A 24,691-nucleotide genomic window follows, 5' to 3' on the forward strand; every position below is an offset into this window, starting at 1 on the left:
TTGTTGTGCTATATCAGGTTTATCTAGTTTACTATAGCTCTTCACAATTAGTTTACCTGCATAAATGTAAAAATAAGAAGCAGTCTCTCTGATGGAATCAGTACCCGAGACCTTGAAGTTGGCCACAGACTGTGAGCAGCACAACCTCCAATCATTTTCTAATGAATGCTCTTTAAATTAATTTAAAAGACGTTTAATCCTCTGTGTCACGTCATTAAAATTAACGTGTGTTATTGATGCACTTGGTAAGTTCTCTCGTTTTCTGCTTTCATTTCCTGAAATCTATTTTGATCTGGCTTTACAATATGTTTGCAACTTGAAATTAATAAAAATCCTCATTGCTTAAAAAAAATAAAATCTGCGATTCAGAGTTTCATGAGGTTGATCCATTCTTCCCTGTTATTATTATTGTAGACTGTTAGATTTCACTTTCCTATACTTGGTTTTTCCCACTATTTGAAAACTGCGTCAGTTGACATCTGTGGAATTATTTGAGGAAGCCCTATAAGCTACCATGTTCTAGAGGTCAATGTTTTTATTGTATGTAGGACTGAAATTGGAATACTTGAAGAATGAAAACATTGTATTCAGTAATATAGGAACAAAGTGAAATTGAAACAGTATTCTCAGTCTTTATATCACTAGTAACACAGCAAGCCTTCCAAATCTGATTTTAGACATTTTGAATATCCATTGGGCTCACATTTCAAACTAGCAATTTGAAATAGTGGTCTATACCCTTAGCTACACTTACTTGCTGTTCAGTTGCCTCTCAACTGCAACGTAAAGCATGTACCATGTGCTTGCTCCAGGTAACTTTTACTTTTATCCCCTCCTTTCTGTCCCTATCTCTCTTCTTAAACCACTGGCAGTGCCATCTGGTCAAACCAAACAGACTGATGCTGCCATGATGTTATTTGACTTACTCCAGCATTGGTCACTGACTACCACTTCTTCACATGGGATCCAAAACCTAACCCTGTCCCTACCCTTCTCCTCTTCAAAGCCTTTACTGGTTACCCATTCTGCAGCTGCCTCTTTTTGGAGACTGGTGCTTTAAGGTTCTACCCTCAGCCCCCTTCTTATCCACCTACAGCCTCTCTGGGAAATGTCATCCACTCTCATAGCTTCACTTTTTGACCTCTAACTTCCTAGTCTTTACAAATCCGGTTGCACTGTGGCTCCTCCACTGCCCACTGAGGGAAGCCCAAACTCTTGAGTGTGGCATAGATTCTAACCTTACTCAAAGGGCACATAATGGGCACATAATTTTTTATTCATCTCCATAGTCCCATTACTCAGCCAGGTGTGGACTCAGAGGACCTTGATAAAAGCTTGTGGAAAGAAGGGATTCCTCTAACTACCCAAATTTCTTTGAGTTTCCACTCCGAACACCTCCACCCCCTCCACTTTCTAGAATTCCTACCCTGCCCCACTCAGCATTGTCCACAGAATTCTGACCCTCATCTACTCACACTTTGTCCTCAGTCTAGAGCAAGAGCATGCCCATTCCTTTCCTGTTCGTCCATTCCCTCTGCCCCAACCCAATCCCAGCACCTACATTGGAAGAAAGCTCCCAGGGGTGGAAATCATTGTCACCATCACCCACAGACCCTGATACAAAACCTTGGCTACACATTGAATCTGTGAAATTTGCTGATGACCTATAGCAGAATTAGCCTGTTCTTCCCATTCTATCTTTCTACCATTTATACTTGGCACATTGTGGGATGGCAAAGTCTGTGGAGGTCTGTCCTCCCACATGTCCTCAAAGGACTCATCTCTGTTTCATCTCCAGTACTCAGCTCACTTCCTTGCACATAAACAGGCATTCAGAAATGTGTACTCAGTATGACTGCCCTCAAGCTTACAATTTAGTAGGAGCAAAAAGATATGCACATAATTCCTAAGTATATGGTAAAGGATGGTAAATACAGAGACAGTGTCTTATGACTCTTATGGCCTGCAAGGACAACAAATTTTCAATAAATGCTTACAGAATTGCTGGATGAACAATGTTAGTGGTCAGAAACGAAATATGGTTTTCTCTTTGAGGTGGGTTGACATTTGAACACAGTCATGAAGGATAAGCAGGACTTTGACAGACAATGAGAGACGGAGGAGTGGCAATGTATTCCAGGCTGAGAGAAATTTAGAAGGTGGGTGAGGAGTGACCCAGCTTAGTGGAGGGTTGGAGAAAACGGGTTGGAAAGGCAGGTTGGCACAGGTGGAAGAGAGCCTTGATGTCACATGAGGAGAGTAAACTTCATTTGGTGGTTAATACATACCTTTGATAGTTTTTGAACAGGAGTATGACACATTCAGAGCTTACTTCAGGGAGATTCATCTGGCAGTTCACAGCTGTATTTGCCAATGCCTAGAACACCACCTGGCATATACTAGACCATCCATAAGAATCTTGAATATATACAGCACCACATTGGGAGTTGTCATTTATTGATGTAGATTTGTAAGGAACGACAACCATTTGGATCTTATATTTTCAAGTTGACAAATATGCATATAACTTCATCCTTGGTCTTTTAACTTTCACTACACTCGGTAATCCTGTTCCAATTATTATCCCCCTCTATAACGACTCTGATAACATAAGAAACAAAAATTCACCTTCCTGTATTTTTTCTCCATTGTTCAAGTTCTTCCCTCCATAGCTACACAAAGAAAGTTGTCTAATGCAGCCCTTTTTCACATGACAGTTTGTTAAATTTTGCATACAGTTATCATGTACAGGTTTCTGTTTTCCAGGTTAAATATTCCCAAGCCCCTTCAATTATGTGATGTATTTCTCACCATTCTAGTCACTGCTTTGGAAGTGGCCAAGTGTGTCAGTCGCCCTCAAATACATGACAATACTGAGTCCAGAAATGTCCTAATTAGTCCACTTCTCTGGCTTGAAAGGCTTTGGAATTATCCTCCTCTACATAATACTACCTTATCTGTGTATGGTACTTTACTTCAGGCATGTTTTCCGTTTCGACATCCCCCACCTCCATCCCTTCCTGGTTCAGAGGCCCTCATCACTCCAGGCCTGCATCCTGGGTCTCCATTTTCTGCTTCTTTGCCTGCTGCTGCCAGACCTTGTACTCCTTACACCATGCTGTCATATGAGGGTGAGCAAACACTGATTGAGCATCTGTGATCTGCAAGCACTCTGCTCATGCTTCAGGGCATCGTTTATGAGTAGGACAAGGCCTGTCTCTTAAACTATGAGGGCGACAGCCTTCGACTATAACGTGTAGAGGCTTGCATTGCAGTATGAAGCATCGTTTATGAGTAGGACAAGGCCTGTCTCTTAAACTATGAGGGCGACAGCCTTCATCTGACTATAACGTGTAGAGGCTTGCATTGCAGTATGAATGCACATCCAGGACTGAGGATGAGGGCATCTGGCATGTTTATGGAGATTGCATTTGACTAAACTTTTAAGAATGGGTGGAATTAAAAGAAGAGTAGAAGAGCGTTCCAGGCTGAATCGGGGAAGGGCATGAGCAGTCTAAGTGTACACTGTTTTAGGGGACTCCTAAGCAGAGCAGAAGGGCAGAAGCTATGGATGTGTTTCAGGATAAATGGTACTAGGTGATCTCGAAAGGAAGATTAGAGCAGGTAAAGCAGGGGTCCTGAGGGCTATTCTATGGAGTCTGTTGTGATCATAGGCAGCCCTGCAAAGGGGACAGTCACGCTCCCAATGCATTTCCGGAAAATAACACAAGCATCACTTATCAGTGGAAGACGACATTGGAGTCTCAACACTCGGACAGGGAGCTCAGCCAGCAAGCTCTTGCAGAGGCAGCAGGCAAGCAGGAGAACCCCCAACCGCCCCTCCCACCCCCCACCCCCGACAGTACGACCTTGGGCGAATCATTAACTTGTGGGAGCCTCCTAGGCTGGGCTGTGGCGAGGATTAAGCGAGATAACAGGCCAAGTCTGGCCTCACTGTAAGAAATCACTAGCTTACTACTGGGACGGTTTGGGCGAGCAGCCCCTGCGGCCGTCCCGCGCACGGCACCTGCTACCCCGGCGGCAGCACCCGCAGAGACACCAGTCCACAGCCCTGCGGACGCGCGCTATCCGCGGTAAAACTAGAGAGTGCACCCGGACTCCGCCACCGGTGGGGCGGTGGCCGCGGCTCGGTCCCCTTTCTGCTCTGACTGGGCGGGATGAGCCCCGGGAGGAGGACAAAGGAGGAGGCAAGGATTGGTTAAGTCTGGGAAGAAGGCGGGGCCTTGGCACGGGAGGGAGGCGGGCCCGGAGTCTCTCCGCGCTCCCGCTGTCAGCCCCGCCCCCTCACCGGGATTCTGTCCTGGCCCCGCCAGGCTGAGCCGCCAGGGGTGCGTTCTTCCGCCTTCTAGTCTTCCCAGCAACCCGTGACGCGGTCCGCGTGCGGCCCACCACTGGCCAACCCGGGAAAGTGGGGCTGGAGCGTGAGTCCCCATCCCGAGGCACCTCCCTGTTCCCAGCGCTCGGCGACCCGTTCTCCGCCAGCCCCTTCCCTCCTGCGCCCCAGTCTCGCGGTCCGGGAGGCGGGGGTCGGCGAACCCGCTGAGTGGGAGCCGCGCAGTGTCCGAGGAGCCAGTCGGCGACCGGTGAGGGGACCGAGGGGCCGGGAGGGCAGGGTTGGCGCCAGGCAGCGGTCCGCAACTGTCGCCCGTCTTCTCCCCTCCGCCCCGGGCGGCCCGCGGCCGCCACCGTCGGCATCGCCGCCCCGACGACGAAGTGACGCGGAGCCGCGGAGGAGTGAGCGATCGGGCTGCGCACGCCTGCGGCCGCCGAGCAAACTACTCCTCCCAGGCCTTGTCCTCCGCGTGTCTTCGCCCGTCCTCCCCCGGTGACCTTCGGGGCCAGTGTCCCCACAACGTAGACCTTGCCAGGCTGAACCGGATTAAAAGGGCAGCAGCAGCCACTGGGCTCCTTCGGCGTTAAACGCCCACTGCTCCCTACCACGTTTTTGGTGCCCTGTCTTGCCCTCCGCGTGGGCTGGCGCCAAGGGCGTGGAGCTGGGTTGGGTCCGGGCTGGGAAGAGTTTCGCCCAAGGAGAACCTACCCAGCAACTCGTGACGAAAGCTGACTAAAGGGTCTGGGATTGGCTGCGCTGCACCCAGGGAAGGCGACCTGCTCAGGTGCGGCCTTCCTCGTTCCTCGAATAGTCATGCTTACCTCCCGTTAAGTACTAGGCACCAAGTCTTAAAATGAGTAACCAACGTCCCTGCTTACTCCCGAAGCTCTCAGGGTACGGCGTGTGGCTACGGAAGGCTCTAAGGCTCTACGGAAAGCTACGCTTCTCTAAACGTGTGAAGACGATTCTGTAGGGGTCGGGGGGGGGGGGCGGGGAAGGACTTAAAAGGTCTTGCAGAACGTTTAGGATGCTTAGGAGGTAGAAGTAGGAGTCAGACCCCTTCAGGGTCCTTCAGTGGAACTGTCTCGAGGAGAGTAAATCCTAAAAAGTCGGCAACCGCAGTTCTCAGATTTGCACATATTTTGTCCTTCCCTCTTTTCATATGAAACATTATAATAGCTTCTTTTACTGAGTTTTCCAAGGCAGGAGTGTCAAACACTCGAAATCCCCTATCCAAAGTCACACAGCTAGTAATGGGAGAACCAGAATTTGGACACTGCCTCTCTGGTTCCTCTACATAGGTTGCAGTTCTGACTCAACCAAAGCAGAGTATTTGCAGTATATGCGGTGGGTAGGGCAATGGAGGATAAGATGACTAGAAAGAGGTCGTCTCTTCCAGGAACCTAACGTTACAGATTATTCCAGATTAATACATCATTTAAAAAAAGTGTTGAATGCTTTTGTGTACTCAACTTCTTCCTAGGCCCAGGGAGGATGCAAAACACCATGAAGTCACTTCTTTCATCCCAGTTCTGGGATACTCTGGCCCCTCAGGGCTTCAGTTTTGCCCATGTGTCAAAGAGACACAGAGAATAAACTACCCTGCTATATATGTTCTCTCCCATGCATACCTTATCCGCACTTCCCAGATTTTACAGGAATAGCTTTGTGGAGGCAAAACTTCCAAAAGAATGTATTTGGATCATGATTAGGCTTGGGCACTGAGGGTGTGAGGGAGCTGCTCTTCCTATTTCCACCAGCTCCTTAAACATGTCAGACTGGATCTGAAGCTGGAAGGGGCTACTTTTGAAGAACTGGGCCTTGTTTTGGGGGGAGAAGGAAGTGAGGAGTGGGGATTTCACACCCATCCTTACCTAGAAAAGGGCTGAAACCTTTCCAGGGTGGATAGGAATCAGTTTCCTGTTACTTTCACTGATTATTCAGAATAAAGCCAAGTAAGGGGATGAGGTGTGAGAGTGCTTAGCAGTGCTTCTCTGAGGAGGGGTTATTTGAGCAGAGCTCTGAATGAAAGGGAAAAGGGCTTTCCAGGAAAGGAACTACAAATGGAAATGTCCCAAAGCAGGTTCCAGAGGGTCAGGTAAACTTTTCTATCTCCCCAATTCCTCCCCCACCCCCACAGATTGAGAAGTGGACAATTTGATTCTGTCTGGATGTAGATTTCAGCATCTTCCAGGAGTGTCTCTGAGCCCAGGAGACAACAGTGTATCTTTAGGGCTGGGACTGGGTGGTGCTTAAGGATACACAGAGAGGCCAACAGAAGAATCATCTCGCCCAAATGCAGCTACTGCTCCCCAACCCACAGCTTTTTTTTTTTTAAAGATTGGCACCTGAGCTGACATCTGTTGCCAATCTTTTTTTCTTCTTCTTCTTCTCCCCAAAGCCCCCCAGTACATAGTTGTATATTCTAGTTGTATGTCCTTCGGGTTGTGCTATGTGGGATGCCACTTCAGCATGGCTTGATGAGCGGTACCATGTCCATGTGTAGGATCCGAGCCAGCAAAACTCCAGGCTGCCAAATCCCAGCACACGAACTTAACCACTTGGCCACATGGCTGACCCCACCACCCCACCCCCACTGCTAACGTGGGCATTTTCCTTTCCCCAGCCAGAGCCTCAGGGGGTCAACATGTCACGCATAGACCGAGCCCTGGTCCTGGCACAGTGGGGCTTCCTGCTGAGCTGCCGCTGGTAGGCTAGGGCCGGGAAGGGTTGGGGGCTGCCTGAGAGAACTAGAGCCAGGCTATCCGGCCTGCTGCACCCCTCCTGTCCCCAGCCCTGTCTGCAGCACTTGTGTTGGGTGATGCTGGACAAGCTCCTGTGAGAACCTCAGGTCTCATGGGGGTAACCAGTAATACCCACCTCAAAGGACTACTGGGAGGACCCAGTGGGAACAAACAAACACTTGAGAGTGGTTATATGTTGATGCTAGTAATAACAGAGAGTAGCAGTGAGAGGCATTGCATGAGTCACAACCCCAAGACCCAACCAGGTTTCCTACTCGCAGTACAGATGTCCACTTTCCAGAAAAGCAGGTGGGCACCTCTTGAAGGGATGGGCAGGGCCTGGGGTTTTGGGAGATGAGAGGAATGGTCCCCTTCTCTGGTTACTGAGGCTCTAAGAGTCAGGGCAGTCAGTGACCTCTTCCCAGGCAAACCCTTCCAGGTACTATGAGGTGAGACAATATATCTCTTTGTATATTGTCCAGGATTGGGAAAGGCATTTGGGTAAGCACTCTCCAATAGAAATAAAATGTCAGCCACATTTGTAATCTTCACTTTTCTTAAAAACAGGTGAAGTTAATTTTAACAGTATATTTCATTTAACCCAGTATATCAAAAATCTTATCATTTCAACATATAATCAACATTAGACATTATTAATGAGATTTTGCGTTCTTATTTCATACTAAGTCTTTGAAACTAGGAGTGTATTTGACCCTTACAGCACATCTCAGTTTGGAACAGCACCGCTCAAGTGTTCAGTCACCACATGTGGCTCGTGGCTACTTAGTGTACAGCACAGCTGGGACAGCCTTTAGCCCCACTCCTGCAGCCCAGACCAGTAACTCAGGCTTCAAGATGGAGGAATTGTGAGGATCACTTGCTTCTTTATCATGCCCCAGAAATACCGGCCCAGCAGAACAGATAACCAGGGAAGAAAATTTCCATACTGACTGAAGGACAAAACTCAGAAAAAACTCTAAACTGCTCTCACAGTAGATTGTTAGTAAATATTGTAAATCCTTATTAATTCCAACACTCTTGATTTGTAATATGTGATCGCTTAGATATGGTGTGGCGTGCCTGCGATATCTATTAAGAAACAAAAATAAAGTAATATACAAAACTCAGAAGTTTATCTTTAATCTATTGTGAATGTTAATCTTTTCCATTAGCTTATCTTCTTAGTACCTGTTTTTTATTAGTTGTACGTACAGTATTTGTAAATATTTGTATTAATTGCTTGAAAGGTACTTAAATACTTCAAAGCATCAAACGATTAGGACTTTTTGCCAACTCACACATAATTACCCCTTCCCTCTTTCCAAGCCTTCCTTATACTTTTTTTTTCCCCTAAGTAAAAGAAATTTGGTGGTACAACGACTTCAAAACTCTCAATCAGGAAAGTAGTGGTTAGGACAGCCTAGAAATCATTCTTTATTTGGCACAGTAATACTTTACTTTTTCTTTCAGATTTCCTTGCAGGCATAGACCCCTTTGCTTCTAGGGCAAGCTCCAGCATGGGGTGAGGTACTGAAGAGAGACTTGAAGGGTGCACCTCAAGCACCAAACCTGCACCCTAGACAGGGTCTCTCTTACTCCACATCTGTAATGGGGGAAAATGGTGTCTTTGTTTATATGTCATTTATGTGTGCATGTTGGTGCTTGTGTGGTTGTCTTACCTTCCTTGGGCATGTGCCCTGGCAGTCAGTGGCCTGGCAGAAGGTGGGTTCCCAGAAACTTGGCCTGAGAAGTGCATGGTCCCCAGAGACCCCTGGGTGAGGTGGAGCATTCACCGAAGCATGAGCATTTGATGTGTGAGCATCTCTTTGGCATTTGGGATCAACCAGTGAGTCTCGAGGGAAGGTTTTACTCACATGAGAGCAAACATGCCTTTGAATTGACAACCAGCTAGAATCAGCAGCCTGTGTCTGGGCTGCAAGTTCCCTCTGGAAGAACTGAGAGATTCCCTCTAAAGTCTGCTCTCACATCTGCAGAGGGGCTTCTGCTCCTGGTTGCAGATTTTGCTTAAAACTCATCTTCTTTGAATAAGATGTCTTGGATTTAAAATATTCCAGACAAAAAAAAAGTGTGTGGGGTGGGGGAAGTCTCATAGATGAAACAGATAGCAAAATATAGATAGACACTGAAGATGAGTGATTCATGATACTATTCGTTAGTTTTTTATATTCGAAAATGTCCATTAAAAAATACCCTCCTTCAGGAAATATTTCCCTCTTCTTTCTCTCCCTGCTTCTGTCCCTTCTGCTCAGTTTAAATTCACGTCATCCCTCTTCCTTCACCCCTGCAGGGCACAGCACATCCTGCTCCAGATACCAGAAGAGAACACCCTACACTGGCCACTCCTGCCCAATGCGGAGGGGAGCAGAAGCTCCAGAGCCCACCCCTGCAGGTTTGTGGCTTTCAAGGTTTTTTTCAGTTGACCCCATTTGCACCCAAAAGATGAGAACTCCATCTATGGGATTTTTATTTAAGATTGGCAACTGAGCTAACATCTGTTGCCAATCTTTTTCTTTTCTTCTTCTTCTTCTTCTCCCGAAAGCCCCCCACTACATAGTTGTAGATTCTAGTTGTAGGTCCTTCTGGTTGTGTTATGTGGGATGCTGCCTCAGCATGGCCTGATGAGTGGTGCTGTGTCCACGCCCAGGATCTGAACTGGTGAAACCCTGGGCTGCTAACGCAGAGCGCATGAACTTAACTATTGGGCCATGGGGCCAGCCTCTGTGGGATGTTTCAACCAGAGCTCTCGATATTTATAATGAGTTTTCATCTGCTAATAAGAAAATGACTGCTGACTATTTTGTTTGCTTCCTCTCCCTGATCTTTTGGGTGACATGGCCTACAACTGATAGCAACTATACCTAATCTCCAGTGTCCCACTGAACTGAGCTGGGGACAGATCCATGGGCCTTGAGGGAAGCAGTGATGAGGCCCGCCAGGTGAGGAGGATAGCCCCATTTGTGCTCTAACTAGAGGGCATAGGAGGTTCTGTGCACAAAGGCTGACCCTGCTCCCAGACAACTCCTGGACCAATTTGTCAGAAGGATCCAGGGATACCATTTGAGATAAAGAAGACAGCAGAGCAGAGTCTGTCCCCATAACAGGGCTTCTCTGCTACTCCAGGTTCTCAGATCCCTGGAGCTGGGGCAGTGAAGAAAGTCTGTAGAAGGTCTGCAAACAACTTGGATGGCCCTGAGAATTAGAAAGGATTCCCCTTCCTTCTCCCCAGCCTTCCCTGAAAATGTGAAAAATACTTCTTGGATAATACCATTAACTTTTGATAATATTCTTTGTGAATTATCCATGTTCCTTTTTCAGCCCTTTCCTAGATCCTGAGTTGCTTTCTCAAGGCTAGACAAGGGAACTCCAGGGCTGTGTACTCGTATGCAGCGATTGTTTATCAGGTACCATCTGAAACCAAGGAGCAAATACTTAGGCGTTCCTCAGATACCTTCTGTTGCCCAGGCCCCAGCCCTTTCTGAGCCTTTTGCCCAGGCTGCCGCTGCTGGATGGGTTTATGCTTCATCTCATTGCCTTCCTTGTCCTTCTAGCCCAGGCCTGGCGGGGTTCACGTTGGTAACTTAGAAAACCCGGGTGTCAGAAGAAAGTGTTGGTACCTTCTAGGGACTTCTCATTGCCTATGCCTTCTTGGTTGTTTCCTAGTGCATCTCCAGGCCAAGATCCCCAGTCTAAAGCCAGAAAACAGGCTGGGCCTCCTTCTCTACTCCCGAGCAGTGTGCTGGAGGCACATTCCCCTCTCAGTCTCTCCTGTCCTTCCTGGTGTCACAAGAACCCCTTTCCCCAAATTTCTAGGACTCTCATCGCTTTGTGTCCTCTTGGAGAACCGAATCCAGGAGATGGCCTAGCTGAGGAAGTTACAGGAAATGGAGAGTCAGTACTTGCCTGTCTATTCCCCAAGGTGTAGCTGTTGCAGCTGCTGCTGGGGCTCACAGTGACCTTCTCCCTACAGGGCTCACAGTGCAGGGTGAGCCTGGCTACAGCCAACCTCTGAACAGCTGCAGTACCTGCCTGTGAGAGAAGGAACCCTGGAATCCACAGACTAATTTTCCACACCTTTCCTTCTTTCCTCTGCTATTGCTCCTTTTCCAGGATTTGAGAAAACTGAAAACAACCCGCAGCTCCAGGAGGTGGACCACGGAGCATGAGTGGCACGCTTCCCTGCTGGTCTGGCTCCCAGTCTGCACCCTGAGGGCGCTCTGACTGGGCTGCCACTATGTTTGCTGCATCAGAGGTGGCGGCTGCGGATAAGCCTTACGTGTGCAGTGAGTGCGGCAAGAGTTTCCGCTACAGTACGGTGCTGCTGCGGCACGAGCGTGCCCATGGCGGAGACAGCCGCTTCCGTTGCCTAGACTGCGGGGAACGCTGCGCACAGGCCGCCGACCTCCGAGCGCACCAACGCGCCCATACCGGCCAGACGCTCTACATCTGCAGTGACTGCGGCCAGAGCTTCCGCCACAGTGGCCGCCTCGACCTGCACCAGAGCACGCACAGGCGGCAAAGCCGCTCCTGCCCCTGCCGTGCTTGCGGCCGCCGCTTCCCACACCTCCCAGCTCTAATGCTGCACCGGCGCCGCCGGCACCCACCTGAGCGGCCCAGCCGCTGTCCGCTGTGCTCCCGCACCTTCCGCCAGAGTGCGCTGTGCTTCCACCAGGCGAGGGCGCACCCGTGGGGGACACCTGCCCCGGCAGCCGACTTGCTCCACCGCTGTGCACAGTGCCCACGGGCGTTTCGCAGCAGCACCGGGCTGCGGTGCCATGAGCGCGTCCATGCGGCCCAGAGCCATGGCAGCTCCACACCCCGGCAGCCATGCGCTCCAGCCACACACCAGTGTGGCGTGTGTGGCAAGAGCTTCTCCAAGAGCTCCACGCTAACGCGACACTTGCAGACGCACTCAGGTGAGAAACCCTTCAAATGCCCCGAGTGCGGCAAGGGCTTCTCAGAGAGCGCCACGCTGGGGCGCCATCAGCGCACACACACGGGTGAGAAGCCCTACGCGTGCCCCGACTGTGGGCGCTGCTTCAGCGAGAGCTCCACGCTGCTGCGCCACAGGCGCAGCCACCAGGGTGAGCGGCCGCATGCATGCTCCACCTGCGGCAAGGGCTTTGGACAGCGCTCCGACCTGGTGGTGCACCAGCGCATCCACACGGGTGAGAGGCCTTTCCCATGTCCTGAGTGCAACCACCGCTTCAGTGACCGCTCAGACCTCACCAAGCACCGGCGCACGCACACGGGCGAGAAGCCCTACCGCTGCGAGTTGTGCGGAAAACTCTTCACGTGCGTGTCCAACCTCAATGTGCACCGGCGCAACCACGCCGGCCAGAAGCCCCACAAGTGCCCCGAGTGTGGCAAGGCCTTCAGCGTGGGCTCGAAGCTGGAGCTGCACCGCAAGACGCACCTGGGCGAGCGGCCAGCAGAATGTGCCGAGTGTGGCAAATGCTTCAGCCACAGCCGCTCACTGTCACAGCACCAGCGGGCCCACACGCGTGCTCGCACTGCCGCCGCCACCCAGGCCCCACTGGGAGCTGCCCTCATCTTTGCTGGGCAGGCAGGACAGGAAAAGCTAGAAGTTTCTCTGTCCCGGTTGAGGGAGACTTGCTGAGAGACTCCTCTGGAGTGTGCTAGGCAAGCATCAATACACTGCCACAGGGATGGTGGGGCAACTCACAGATGGACGTTGTGGGACGTCGTGGAAGGGCAGCACCGCCTGTCCCCTTTCCCTATCTCTGTTGGTAGCCTTTCACCTGGCCTCCTGCCACACCCCTACAGCGACTTCCCTTGTCAGCTCTTTTCCTGTCCTCAGCCCTTCTGCCCTCTGCGGTGTAGCTGCAGGGAGGGGAAAACCTCCCAGACCCCAGCATGGAAGAGAGCCCAGATGCTGGTGTGGTCCTCCACTGCTGTTGTGCTCTCAGGGGTTTCTTGTTTTCTCATCTGTGTTGTCTTCTCCTGTCCCATCTCCTTTTTCTAGTCTGAGTCTCCTCCCTCTCTCCTTCCCGGGGGCTTTTGCTATTGTGCCTCTTCAGGTAATGATCACACATGTGGTCACACACACCCTACCTGCCCTGTGGTCTTGCCTCTTGGTTCTACTTGACTGTTGGTCTCTCTGCTGCTTTCCTCCTGGGCTTCTGAGAGATGGTGGGAGAGCTCACTTCAATGAAGGACATTTACACGCCAGAAGGACCTAGCCTACTGCCTGGCAGAGATGGCCCACCCACATCAAGGTGGGCGGGACACCTCAGCATGGCTGCCTGCCTATCCCATAGGCCAGACCTGATGGTGTCCAGATCCAGGTGCCTCTCAGGACAGAGTTCTCCTGAGAGGCACCACCAGAGGTGGGTGGCATTAGCTCTGGAACCTGGGCCAAGACCACATGGGTCCACAAAGCCAGGCACTGCCAATTTTAGCATCAGAATGTTATTTCTAAATCAAGCCTGGAGCCATGGGGAAACTGAGCTCCACAGAGGTAACAGTGCAGGGTGGAAAATCCCCTGGAATTGGCCAGAGATTTTTTGCTTATGGCTGGTGAAATAAAGAGTTGCTTATTTGGGTTCTGGATCCCCAGAGCCCCCCTTTGTCAAATGTGAGGCTGCTGTCTTTGCAGACTTCAGGAGTGATCCAAGAGCCAGGCCCTTTCAAAGTTCCAAGGTCTTGTCCCTTCCAAAGGTAGCTCAGCCATCTTGCAAGTACGGGCCCCTCTATTTTGCACTGGAAGACAGTACTATTCAGGGGCCTATACATTTGGTTCTCTTGGTCAATGGAGAGTACAAATGTGGCCAGGATCACATACCTCTTTTCCTGCTCCAGCCCATTTCTCTGGAATGACCCAGCACTCTCCATACGGTCACGGCCTGCCCTGCTTAAGTGCAAGGGTAGGTGTGATACTCCATAGAAAGGGCTGCAAACTGCCAAAGCAAATTGGGAAAGAAAGCTGGGTCCTCAAGGTGGGGGCAGATAGGGGCCTGCAGAGAGAGGAACAGGGCCTACGCCTATGGTGCACTTCAGGCACATGCCAGCAGAGCCTGCTTCCAAAGGAATCAGGTGCCAAAACACTCGCTCTGCCCACACACGTCCATGTAAAATACTGGGTTTATTCTGTCCTTTAGGAAGACTAAAGTAGCCTGGGTCCCCTAGAGCCCAGTCTTGCCCCCACTCTGCTCTTCCTGTCGTTCTAGTTCCAGGGACCAGGCATCTGGCTCTTCTCCTCCTTGCTCCTTTTCAGTCCCTGGGGTCTCGCTCCCCAAAGCCTGGGGAATGCTCACTGCTGAGGGAGCAGGGTCGGAGCCTGAGGAACTGGAGAGGGCCTGGACCCATCACTGGACCCCAGGGGTGTAGGGGAAGAGATGCTGGCACAGGGCTCCAGTAGGCCAGGTGACTCTTGTGGGGCTGGGTGCAGGGTTGGGTGGCTTTTGCTGCGGTGAGCTGCAACACTGTCTGGCTTCTCAAAGCACTTGCCACAGAACTCACAAGGGAAGCGCAGAGTAGCTGCTGTCTCTGCATGCTTGCGCCGGTGCCAGTTCAGGGAGGCCTTCTGGCGGCAGGTGAACCCGCAGATCTCACACCTGAGCCAGGGACATCAGAGGGAAGGAAGGGGCCTCAGTCCACCTTGACATCCCCAGGGGTTCCTTCTGCTCCCAGCTGCCACTGTCCTGCCAGCCTCCCTGCCAGCCCTCCCTCCCCCACACTCACTGCAGGGGTTTCTCTCCAGTGTGGATGCGCCGGTGGATGATGAGGTTGCTGCTGGTGCGGAAAGACCGAGCGCAGAACTCACAGATGTAGTCCCGGGTATCTGCGAGTGCATGGGGGACACCCCAGCATCCATCCCCAGGCTGTGGCCCCTCCTCAGCCCACCCCACTCCACATACCCAGGAGTACTGTCCCGGTTCAGCCTGCATATCCCACCCTTTCCAGCCCTCAAGAGTGCCTTGTGGCTGTCAGCAGTCAATTTCCTCCCTTGTCTTTTCCCCTGCCCCTGCCCTCCCTGCCAGCTATCACAGCACCTGCCCGTTGCCAGTCTCCAGCAGCTCTCATAGGCCTGCTGTCGTTTTTCTCCTACACCCCCAAGCCTCAGGGCCTGCATGGAGGAGGTATCCTTGCCTGTCATGGCATCCTTTAGACCTCTGTCCCACCACTGCACTGTATATCCTGCCATCAGACCACACACACACCTGCAGCCTTCACCCCCTTCACTCCCCTGTGCTCCACACAACTGTCTCCAAGCCCTCTCCTCGGCCACCCCTCCTGCTGTCGTTTTGTTTTATACATGTCCAGCACTCCACTTCTCTGTTCCCTGACCTTCACTGACCTGGTCCCCCACCATTCTCAGCCACCTCTCCCAGGTCATACCCCATCACTGTACCACCTTGAAATCACAGTTTCAAGCAACCCAAATTCAGCTATGGCCTCCTACTTTTTCCTGCTACAATAATCCCATGACTCCAGGCTGCCAGTCCAGTGGCCCGCTGCCTTTCCACAGGGTGTCTTTATAGCCTTTCTTCATTCATACTACCAATTAATCTGTTCCCCTCTCCTTCAGCTGTACCTGCTTGGTTAAAACCCAACTCAGGATAAACACAACCCTTGGCCTGCTTCAGGCCTGAGCATGTGTGCTGAGGAGCCCACAACCACCTCCCTCCCCCAGCCTCTCCTTTCATCCACAACCACAAGTCTCAAGTCTCCTATGCCTCTGCATTTCCCTGGTCAGTTTACTCTCCCACTCTCTACAATCCAGAAGGCCATTTTCATACCACCTCCTCTCTCCACCAGCCTCATTCAGCAGTGATCTCGTTCAAGTCACCAAGAAAAGAGAAGCCAGAAGAGAAGGCCCACATCCACCCCTGACCTAATCCACCAGCCAACTTGCTTCTGTGCCCGTATATGTGAATACTCCCTGCTCCCCTGTGGCCACCCTCCAACTGTGCCTGAGACACACCCTTCCTCACTAAATTGAGGTTGCCCATCCTACTCCATCAGCAAGCCTTTCCTCCCTGTGGGATTCTTCCCATCTCTGCGCCAAAATCTCACAGCCCTCCAGTTAAGACCCCATTTCTCTTATTTGTTTTCACAGCAAAACTCCAAAGAGTTGCCCATAGTCACTGTCTCCACTTCCTCAGCTCTTTTCTGCCTTGAACCCACTCCATTCTGGCTGTCACCTCCCTTGTCACATGCCATGTCACCTGGTCAAGGATGGCTTCTCGCTGCCAGTCCAGTGGCCTGTCCTCATCCTCATCTTACCTGGCCCTGCAGCACTGGCACAACTCACCGCTGCCTCCTCCCTGAAGCACTTTCTCCACTTGGCTCCTCAGAGCCCACTCTCTTTGCCTGCCTCAACTGCCCCTCTGCCGCTGCCCTTCTCACTTGCTCTGCTTGGACTTCTTGTCTAATTATGCTCGCTCCCTCCATGTAAGTACACTCTATTCACAGCTCCAAATACCGTCCATGTTGAGCATGATGAACACATTTTCTTCCCCCACCGTCTTCCCAAACTCCAGATTCACATCTTCTGGGATGCCTAATAAGCATGTCTCAAATAAAAGGACCCTTTCTCAAAGCCCGCTTCTCCCTTGTTTTCGGGAAATCACGTCATCTTCTGCCTAGGTGCTCAGGCCAGAATCTCCTAAGTCAGCCCTGACTCCCCCCGCCCATCCCAACCGAGGCCAATCTGTGCTTCCCACAACAGCCCTTCTGGTTCCACCATCACACTCAGGTCAGCCTCCAGCCACTTCTCACCAACTTGCCCGCACCAGTGCATCCAGGCTACTGTCTGTGCACTGCACATTCCTGCAGTCCCCCATTCTCTACATGGTAGCCACAGAGTTCCTATGAAAGTCAATTGTGTTCCTCCACTGCTCAAGACCCTGAGACGGAGCGCATCTCATTCAGGCAGGAGCCAGGCCATTCTGTTGGTCGTCTTGGAGGCCTCTACCACCTATCTGATCTCTCCTTTCCTTTCTAACCTCCTGGCCTCCTCTCCATTCCTGGAATGCGCCATGCAGATGCCAGTTCAGGTCTGTCAACGTGGATAGGTCTCCATTCCTCCCTTCACTTAAGTCTTTGCTCAAAGCACCTTCCCTTTCTAAGAGAGCAACTCCTCTCTCACACTCTCCTCTCTTTCCCTGCTTCACATCTCTTCATAGCCTTGTATCACTAGAGAGGACATCTTAAGAGGTCAGGACTGCCAGCTTTGTTCCCTGCTGTTCGATACAGCAGCACTGCTGTAGAACATCTAGGTGCCGTTCTAGTCCCAGCACCTAGAACAGTCTCAAGCAGGCAGGTGCCCAACACAAAGAGAATGCAGGATGAGCGAGTGTCAGTCATCCCAGACAGGTGTGGCAGGACCTACAGATAGGAGGTGATGGGGCCAACAGGGGAAAGTGAAGGGACCCACACGGAGGTAAAGTGCCCCACAGAGGGAAGCGACAGGACCCATAGAGAGGGAGGTAAAGGGACCCACTGAGGGAGATGACAGGACCCCCAAGGGAGAGGTGAGGAGGCATTTCCACCACTCACCACTATGCAGCTTCACATGCTCCTTCAGGTGTTTCTTAAAGTTGAAGGACTTCCCACAAGCCGGCTCCGGGCAGGAGAAGGACTTTTGGTGGATGTGCTGGTACTTCTTGTGGTGCTAGAGAAGGAAGCAGGTGGTGTCCTCAAGGAGACTGCCAGAACTGACCCTGCAGGCAAGCTCCGCTGCCCCTTCGCCATCCCCCAGCAGTTCTCCCTGTCACCGCCAGCTCACATCATCCTGACTAGTCCTCACCCTGATCCCATCCCATCCTGATCCCCACTCTGCCCTCAACTTGTGTTATTTCACCTCCTTGCCACACCCTCCCCTGCAATGCTCAGTTCCCTGTACAAAGTGCCACTCTGGTGACAGTCCTGGTTCCTCAACCATGGATTTGCTACCTGCCAGGGATGGAAATACATTTTGGGTGGGTATGATTATCCTCTGATGTCAGTATTAATGTACAACAATATCGCCTAGATTGCCTACTTTTTATTGACAGCTCACCACAGGTAAATATTGTATGATGTTCTCCTAAATCTGCTTTGGAAACACACACCCTCAACCTGAACACGTTTAAGGGTAGTATATTCTTCAACCTTAACTCTCTAGTTATTTCCGGGAAATATTTCTCTTTTTATCTGACCTAATTTCACATCCTGTCTCACTAAAGTGCATGGACTTTCCCCTTCTCCATAATCCCATTTTCTCATAGTTAAACTGCTGCTGGGGGCTGCTTCAGTCTCCTCCATCAACAGGCTCAAGTACGTCTGACCAGCACTGCTGAATGTTCTCCTCAGTCCAGAGCTTCAACGCCACTTGGGGACTTTCCCCCTCCAAAGTCTCTCCGAAATCCCATCCACCTGTGCCTCTCCATCCCTCAGATGTGGGCTCTCTCCAGCCTCTGGACCTGCCCTGTGACGGCTCCAGCTGAGTGTGGAGCTGGGGTCCTTCCCTCTCTGTGCCTCAAACCTTTCCTGCAGTGAGGCTGGGGAGAGGACCATCTCCCAGTTCTCCCGGTGCCAGAACCACCCACTCAAGCCAGCAGGGTGAGGTGGGCAGAGAGCAGACTCGGGAACCCCAGCGCTATCACACACGCCAAGGAGCCTTGGGCGATGCTTAACCTTTCTGTGTGCCTTTGTTTCCTCATCTGCAAAGCAGGAACAATATCAGCACCTACTCCATAGGGATGCTGCGAAGATCAAAAGACTTGACACACGTCAAGTGCTTAGAACAGTCATAGCACCCCAAGAGCCTGACGAATGCCACTGTCATCTGTGTGCGGTCCTTGGAGGGCCAGTGCAACAAGCAGTAGCGGACAGCGGGTGCGCACCTGAAGCTTGGTTTTTCCTGGTTTTTTCACCTTATCTACCAGTCGTCTGACTGATTATTAACTGTAGGCAAGCTCTGCTCATACCCCAACCCTTCTCTTCCTGGCTTCAAATCCCTCCACGCCCCAGGCTCCATTGCCTGAGCTGCTCCTTCAGCCCTTCTCCCCAGCCCCAGCGGCCACACAGAACCCAACCTGTGCCCCTCACACCCTCACATTCAAATACTGCCGGTTGGAGAAGATCCTTCCACAGCCAGGGAAGTCACATGGCAGCAGCTCTCTTTTGGCAGCTTTCCTGGGGGAGGAGAATAGGGAAAAGCATGAGGACTACAGCAGGCTCTCCTCTACCTCCCTCCTCTCACCCCCTTCCCCAGAACCCCCTACCCCAGTCCTACCTAATTCTCTTAGGGCCGATCTGTGCGGTGTCCTCATCCCAGGTGGAGGCCAGAGCAGAGGGAGACTGACTCCCAGGGCTGTGGGCAGCAAAGAGGAAGCAGAGGGCCTCAAGAGAGAGCCATGTTGCAGGATGCCCCTGCCCTCTGTCTCAGCCATCAGGTTACCTGGCCATGGGCTGACTCTGCTGGGCCACTTGAAGGGTCCCGGTGAGCTCCAGCTGTACCCCGACTTCTGCAGGCAGAGGAGCTCCAGAACCCAATGAGGATGCTGATGAGGGTGGCAGAGCAAAAGGAACTGGGGGAGCTTCGGGGGCCATGGATGTCTCCCCCTCCTTAAGTTCGTGGGTGACAGGGGAAGGGGGTGGGTGTGGGGCATCTGGCTCACTGCTGAAAGGAGAATGAAGAGAATGAGGGCATTCTCTCTGGGCCTTCAGCCCAACCCCAGCCCCTATATCGCAAAGATCCCAAACTTGGAACAACCCAACTCCTATCCCACGATCTCTGTTCACATCTGCTTTCAGCCTTCCTTCTCCCCCAGAGCCTAATTTTACCCCCTTCCACCAAATTCAAAGCCTCCGGTTCTTTATGCCTTCTCCAAAGTCCAGCTTGCCCTCACCACCAACAAGCTCTTCCACAGAGTCTGCAAAGCTCTGGGTTCCCTGACCAGCTGCCCCCTCCCTCCTCCTGCTCTGCTAAGCATCCTCCCTCAGCCCCAACTTGCTCATCTGGGGAGGAGCTGTAGGTCCATGGGCTGGCATCACTGAGCATCTCCTCTTCATCTTCATCTTCCTCCTTCTCCTCTTCTTCTCCTGGGGGCAGGAAGGTCTCTGGTAGGGGTCCCACCCCCCTGCAGGTTCAAGGAAGGCAAGCTTGAGGTCCTACATGCTCACCCAGACTATCCACCAGGTCTATCCTGTCTCTCCCACCCCCAACCTCACCTGGGCAACCTGGCCTCCTGAGTCCTCTCATCATGCTCAGATTCCAGACCTGTTGGCACAGGTAGGGTCAAAGGGGAAGGAACTCTGGGCTGGAGGGATGAGGACAGGTGGAATTCTAAGGTCTGAAGTGGTAGGAGGACTCTTAGAAGGAAGAGGAGAGGACAGAGGCTACTGGAGTGGGAGGGGGTATTTTATTTTAGAGATGATATGTTCACATGGTTCAAAAAAATAAAGTATAAAAAGGTACATTGTGAAAAAAACCTCCTTTCCAATACTGTTCCCCAGTCACCTAGCTCTTGCCACAGGCAACCTGATTTCCTACAAGCCCGTCCAGAGATATCTGATACAATCATAAGCACATGCAAATAGACATTCTTTCTCCCCTTATTTTTCCAACAATGGTAACTTACCAATATATGCTATTCTGTATTTTGCTTTTCATACCTAAAAACATATTTCAGGATATATTTCCTTATCAGTATAGAGTTTTTCCATTGAGAAAGGATCATTTTTAGAGAATAGGGTTCTGAGCTACAGAGATGGGAATACTTTTCCCTCCCTTTTCTCCACAACTCTTCTTTTTCCCAGCCTACCTGCAGGCTCCTGCCTGCTCCTGGCCTCTGGGCACCAGCTTCTTGGGGCAGTACTTGGAAGGACTGGCCTGGGCTCCTCTGGAGGTGTGGGGCCTGAAGAGGGGCCCCAGGAGAAGGTGTGGCCTGCTGAGCACTCCCACACAAGCCCCCCTTCTCGGCCCCCAGGCCCCCGCAGCCCAGGCACCAGGCTGCACTCTCGGCTGTGTGCATGAGACAGGAGCACCAGATACTGCAAACCCTTGGGGGGCAAAGGCTTGGGACCTGGAGGGGTGAAGGTGACAGTCAGGGCAAGCTGCGAGGCCCTCTACTCTTGCCCTGGAGAACCATACCCAGATAGCCCTGTCCCCCAACCCACTGGGCAACCAGGTTCTTAGTCCAGTTTACCATTCTTCATAGCCCAGAACCCCAAGGTCTTGAGACATTGCTCCCTTCCCCACAGGCTGCCCCCATGGAACTACCTTGGGCTCCCCAACTCCCCCACCTCTTCTCAAACTCACTCAGTTCCCTCTAATCCAATCCCCTGAGGGAGGTGTTCCCAGGTCACATCACTCCCTGTTGCCCCTTTTCCCTCTCTGGCTCCTAAGCCCTCACCTCCAGCCATTCCCTACCTACCTGCACAGAGCACACAGACTGAAGAAGTGTACCTGTCAAGGGGACAAGAGGCAGGTCAAGTCCGGCCCCAGCTGGCCAACTGCCCTCAGCTGTGGGCGCTCACATACTTGGGAGCCAACCCTAAGGATCCCCTATTCGCTGGGGACCAAGAGGAGGGGACAGGACCGTGGGAAGCCACAAATCACACAGGCAATCCTGTTAAAGTGAGAAATCTGCCCGTGGAAAGTAGCAGCGGGCCAGCAGCTGGCCCTGGGAATGGGCCTGGGTGTTGTGCGTGGGTGCCCTCCCCCAGAGCCTTGGCCCTGGCTTCTAACCGGTCCAGCAGGAACTTGGCGAGCTGGGAGTGCAGGGAGAAGCCCAGCTGCTCCTTGAGGAGGCACCATTGCTCCATGTGGCCGCCCAGGCGGATGCGGCACTTGCTGCGGCGTGCGTCCAGCTGTCGCCGCTTCTCTCGCCGCGTGCGGCATGCGTCCGCCGGGGAGGCAGCCATGGGCACCAGGGCCTGCAGGATGGAGGAAACACGCATGTGAGCCGACCTGATGGGGGCCCAGTGGCCTGGGCTCCACCTGCTGCTCGGGCCTGTTTCCTCATCACTGAATCGAGGCAGGGCTAAACCATTTCAACAGCATTCACTGCCATTGGGCCCAAACCTCTCCTACTTACAGGGCGCGCGAACTAACGCAATGGGGTGGATGTCGTGGGGTAGGAGTTAGGGGGACAGGGTCAAAATCAGAAAAACAGCCTGACCCCGGGCTCACTGAAGTGTTGAAGCAGGAGGTATGGGGAAGGGATGTGAGATTTTCATGGGGAAATTTCAGCTGGGGGTGGACTGGGGCTACGTAACAGTTTAATCTTGAAGAGGGCATGGGCCTTTACTGGCTGAGGGGGGAAGGAGAGGTCGTGTGCATTGGGGCGCTCGATGTGGGTGGGGCCTGGGGTCGGGGGGTCTGGAGGGCTCCCCCCACCCCCGTCTCGGGCCGCCCCACTTAACCCTCACAATGCGTGGGACGGGCCAATCCCAAAGACAGCTTCCAGGCGGCCCAGACAGCCCGCCGCGGCCCACCCAAACCCCAGCCTTACCTGCGCACCCCCACCCGCCCTCAACCCGACTGCGCCTGCGCCTCTCCCGCCTCCTCGTGCGCGGGCCCAGAGAGCCGCAGAAGGACAGGGGCCCACCTCGAGCGCGCGCCGCCGCCGTTTCTCTTTTAAGAGGAAGCCGTCCCCCTCCGCGTCGGCGGCTCCAGCCCGGAACTAGGGCCGGGGCCGGGGGGAGGGGAGAGTCGGAGGCGGGCGGCGTGCGCCTGCGCACTGGCCGCTCCGCGCAACGCCTGCCGGGAACCGTGGTTCCCCACATATTATCCATGCGCATCGCTGAACCCTGCCAGAGTTGTGGACAGCCTGCTTCCGTGGCGGGTGCGTGCGCTTGATGACCAAAGTCTTGTGGAAATGGACTGGATAGGGCCAGGTCCAACTCCTGTGTGCCCAACCCCAGCCCTTCTAGCCTGCCCAAGAATGTCTCCTCTGCAATTGTTCCCATTTTGTACTTCACCTTCAATTTCCCTCTCTCATTTGCCACCAACAAGCAAACACGTGCTGCAGAATAAGCCACCTTAAAAACCAACTAGAGCTTTCTCAAGACCCCAATGTCCCCGCCAGCTATTGCCCATTCCTTCTGTTCGCATCAGAAAATCCTCTGAAAAGTTGCCTAGATTCACTGTGGACTCTTCCTCACTTACCATTCTCTCTTCTATTGACTCCAATGGGGTTTTCCTCTCTACCAAGCTACTGGAATGATGCTTCTCAAGGCCACTTGCGGTGGCCACGTTGCCAAATGCAGTGGTTAGTTCTCTGCCTTTCCACCCTTAGAGCAACATCTCACAATGTAGATCTTTCGCTCCACGCTTCCCGGCCCCCAGGTTGGCTTCTGCGGCTTCACATTCTTCTGGATTTCCTCCTTTCTTATTGGCTACTCCTGTCTTTTGTTGGGCCCTCCTCCACTGTCCTACCAAAACACAGAATGTCCCTTGGCTCAAGCTCTGGACCAAGCCTTCTCTCTTCTGTACCAAGTCTTCTTTCTTCTCCCTTCTTGGGTGATCTAATCGGCCCCGTGGCTTTACATACACTGATGACTCCCAGATTTATATTTCCAGCCTAGCCTCGTTTCAGCTGCTGACTCCTACCTAACTGCCCACTTGACTCTCCAGGGATAACTGACTTACGAACTTAGAATAGTGCCTGGCACATAGAAAGCAGTGACACATGCTAGCTGATGTTTTTCTCAAACATGACCATGGCCAACTCATAACACTTAATAATTCCTGCCCCCTCTCCTGTATTAGGAAGTTGCCATCATCCACCCACTTGTTCAGAACAAAAACCTGGAATCATCCTTGACTCTTCTCCTTCTGAGATACCAACACTATATACACCACTAGTCCTGTTGATACTATCTCCAAAAATACATCTTGAAGTCAGTGACTTCTGGCCCTCTCCACTGGTAAAACCTTGCTCTAAGCCACCTGTATTAGTTTTCTGTGGTTGCTGTAACACATCACCACAAACTTGATGGCTGAAAAAAGCAGAAATTTATTCTCTCACAGTTGTGGAGGCCAGAAGTCTTAGTATCAAGGTATTGGCAGGGCCGTACTCCCTATAAGGGATCTAGGGGAGAATCTTTTCCTTGCTTCTTGTGGTGGCCAGCATTCCCTGACTTGTGGCCATCTCACTCCAATCTCTGTCTCCCTGGTCATATTGCTTCCTCCTCTTTTCTCTGTATCAAATCTCCCTCAGCTTCTCTCTTATAAGGACACACCTGCATAATCCAAAGAATGTCCCCATCTCAATATCTTAAAACAATCACATCTGCAAAGTGTTTACCAGATAAGGTAACATTCACAGGCTTCAGAGACGATGACATAGATATCTTTTTTACTGGACCTTTTTTTTAGCTTACCAGACCACCACCATCTTTCTTCTGGTCTATGGCCAGCTCCTCCTAATTGATCTGCCTACTACTTCTACTCTTACCCTCACAAAGCAGGGACAGTAACCTCAAAGAGAAAATCTCCTGCTTAAAACCTTTCACTGGTCTCTAGTGCAACCCAAAACCCCAACCATGGCCCCAAGGCTCTTTGTGATCTGGCTGTTGGCCGCTCCTCTGGCCTCCATCTCCACCTTTCCTCACTGTG

The 24,691-nt window shown here is 52.0% G+C and overlaps 2 protein-coding genes across 17 annotated transcripts; one reads left to right on the forward strand and one right to left on the reverse strand.

Moving 5' to 3' along the window:
• The first annotated feature begins 4,423 nt into the window (after positions 1 to 4,423).
• ZNF672 (zinc finger protein 672) lies at positions 4,424 to 13,559 on the forward strand. 2 transcript variants are annotated; one of them, XM_014855313.3, is made up of 4 exons: positions 4,458 to 4,604; positions 9,407 to 9,508; positions 9,969 to 10,055; positions 11,227 to 13,559. In XM_014855313.3, exon 4 carries the CDS (start codon positions 11,351 to 11,353, stop codon positions 12,734 to 12,736), a length of 1,386 nt encoding a protein of 461 aa, XP_014710799.3. In that variant the 5' UTR covers positions 4,458 to 4,604; positions 9,407 to 9,508; positions 9,969 to 10,055; positions 11,227 to 11,350; the 3' UTR covers positions 12,737 to 13,559. The 2 variants fall into 2 exon arrangements, with proteins under 2 accessions (XP_014710798.3, XP_014710799.3); XM_014855312.3 differs by lacking the exon at positions 9,969 to 10,055 and having other exon boundaries at positions 4,424 to 4,604; positions 11,227 to 13,544.
• An 830-nt stretch (positions 13,560 to 14,389) lies between these two features.
• On the reverse strand, positions 14,390 to 22,822 carry ZNF692 (zinc finger protein 692). Of its 15 annotated transcripts, none has more exons than XM_070519527.1 (12): positions 22,680 to 22,822; positions 21,818 to 22,005; positions 21,504 to 21,535; positions 20,892 to 21,152; positions 20,299 to 20,347; positions 20,082 to 20,207; positions 19,526 to 19,744; positions 19,361 to 19,438; positions 19,182 to 19,260; positions 17,641 to 17,755; positions 14,821 to 14,920; positions 14,390 to 14,693 (listed from the first exon to the last, which is right to left on the reverse strand). In XM_070519527.1, exons 2-12 carry the CDS (start codon positions 21,991 to 21,993, stop codon positions 14,390 to 14,392), a joined length of 1,539 nt encoding a protein of 512 aa, XP_070375628.1. In that variant the 5' UTR covers positions 21,994 to 22,005; positions 22,680 to 22,822. The 15 variants fall into 15 exon arrangements, with proteins under 15 accessions (XP_070375628.1, XP_070375632.1, XP_070375627.1 ...); XM_070519531.1 differs by having other exon boundaries at positions 19,526 to 19,747; positions 20,892 to 20,984; positions 22,680 to 22,816; XM_070519526.1 differs by having other exon boundaries at positions 19,526 to 19,747; positions 22,680 to 22,816.
• Between the last annotated feature and the right edge of the window lie 1,869 nt (positions 22,823 to 24,691).

Source organism: Equus asinus, chromosome 10 (genome assembly GCF_041296235.1).
Source record: "Equus asinus isolate D_3611 breed Donkey chromosome 10, EquAss-T2T_v2, whole genome shotgun sequence".
Taxonomy (NCBI): domain Eukaryota; kingdom Metazoa; phylum Chordata; class Mammalia; order Perissodactyla; family Equidae; genus Equus; species Equus asinus.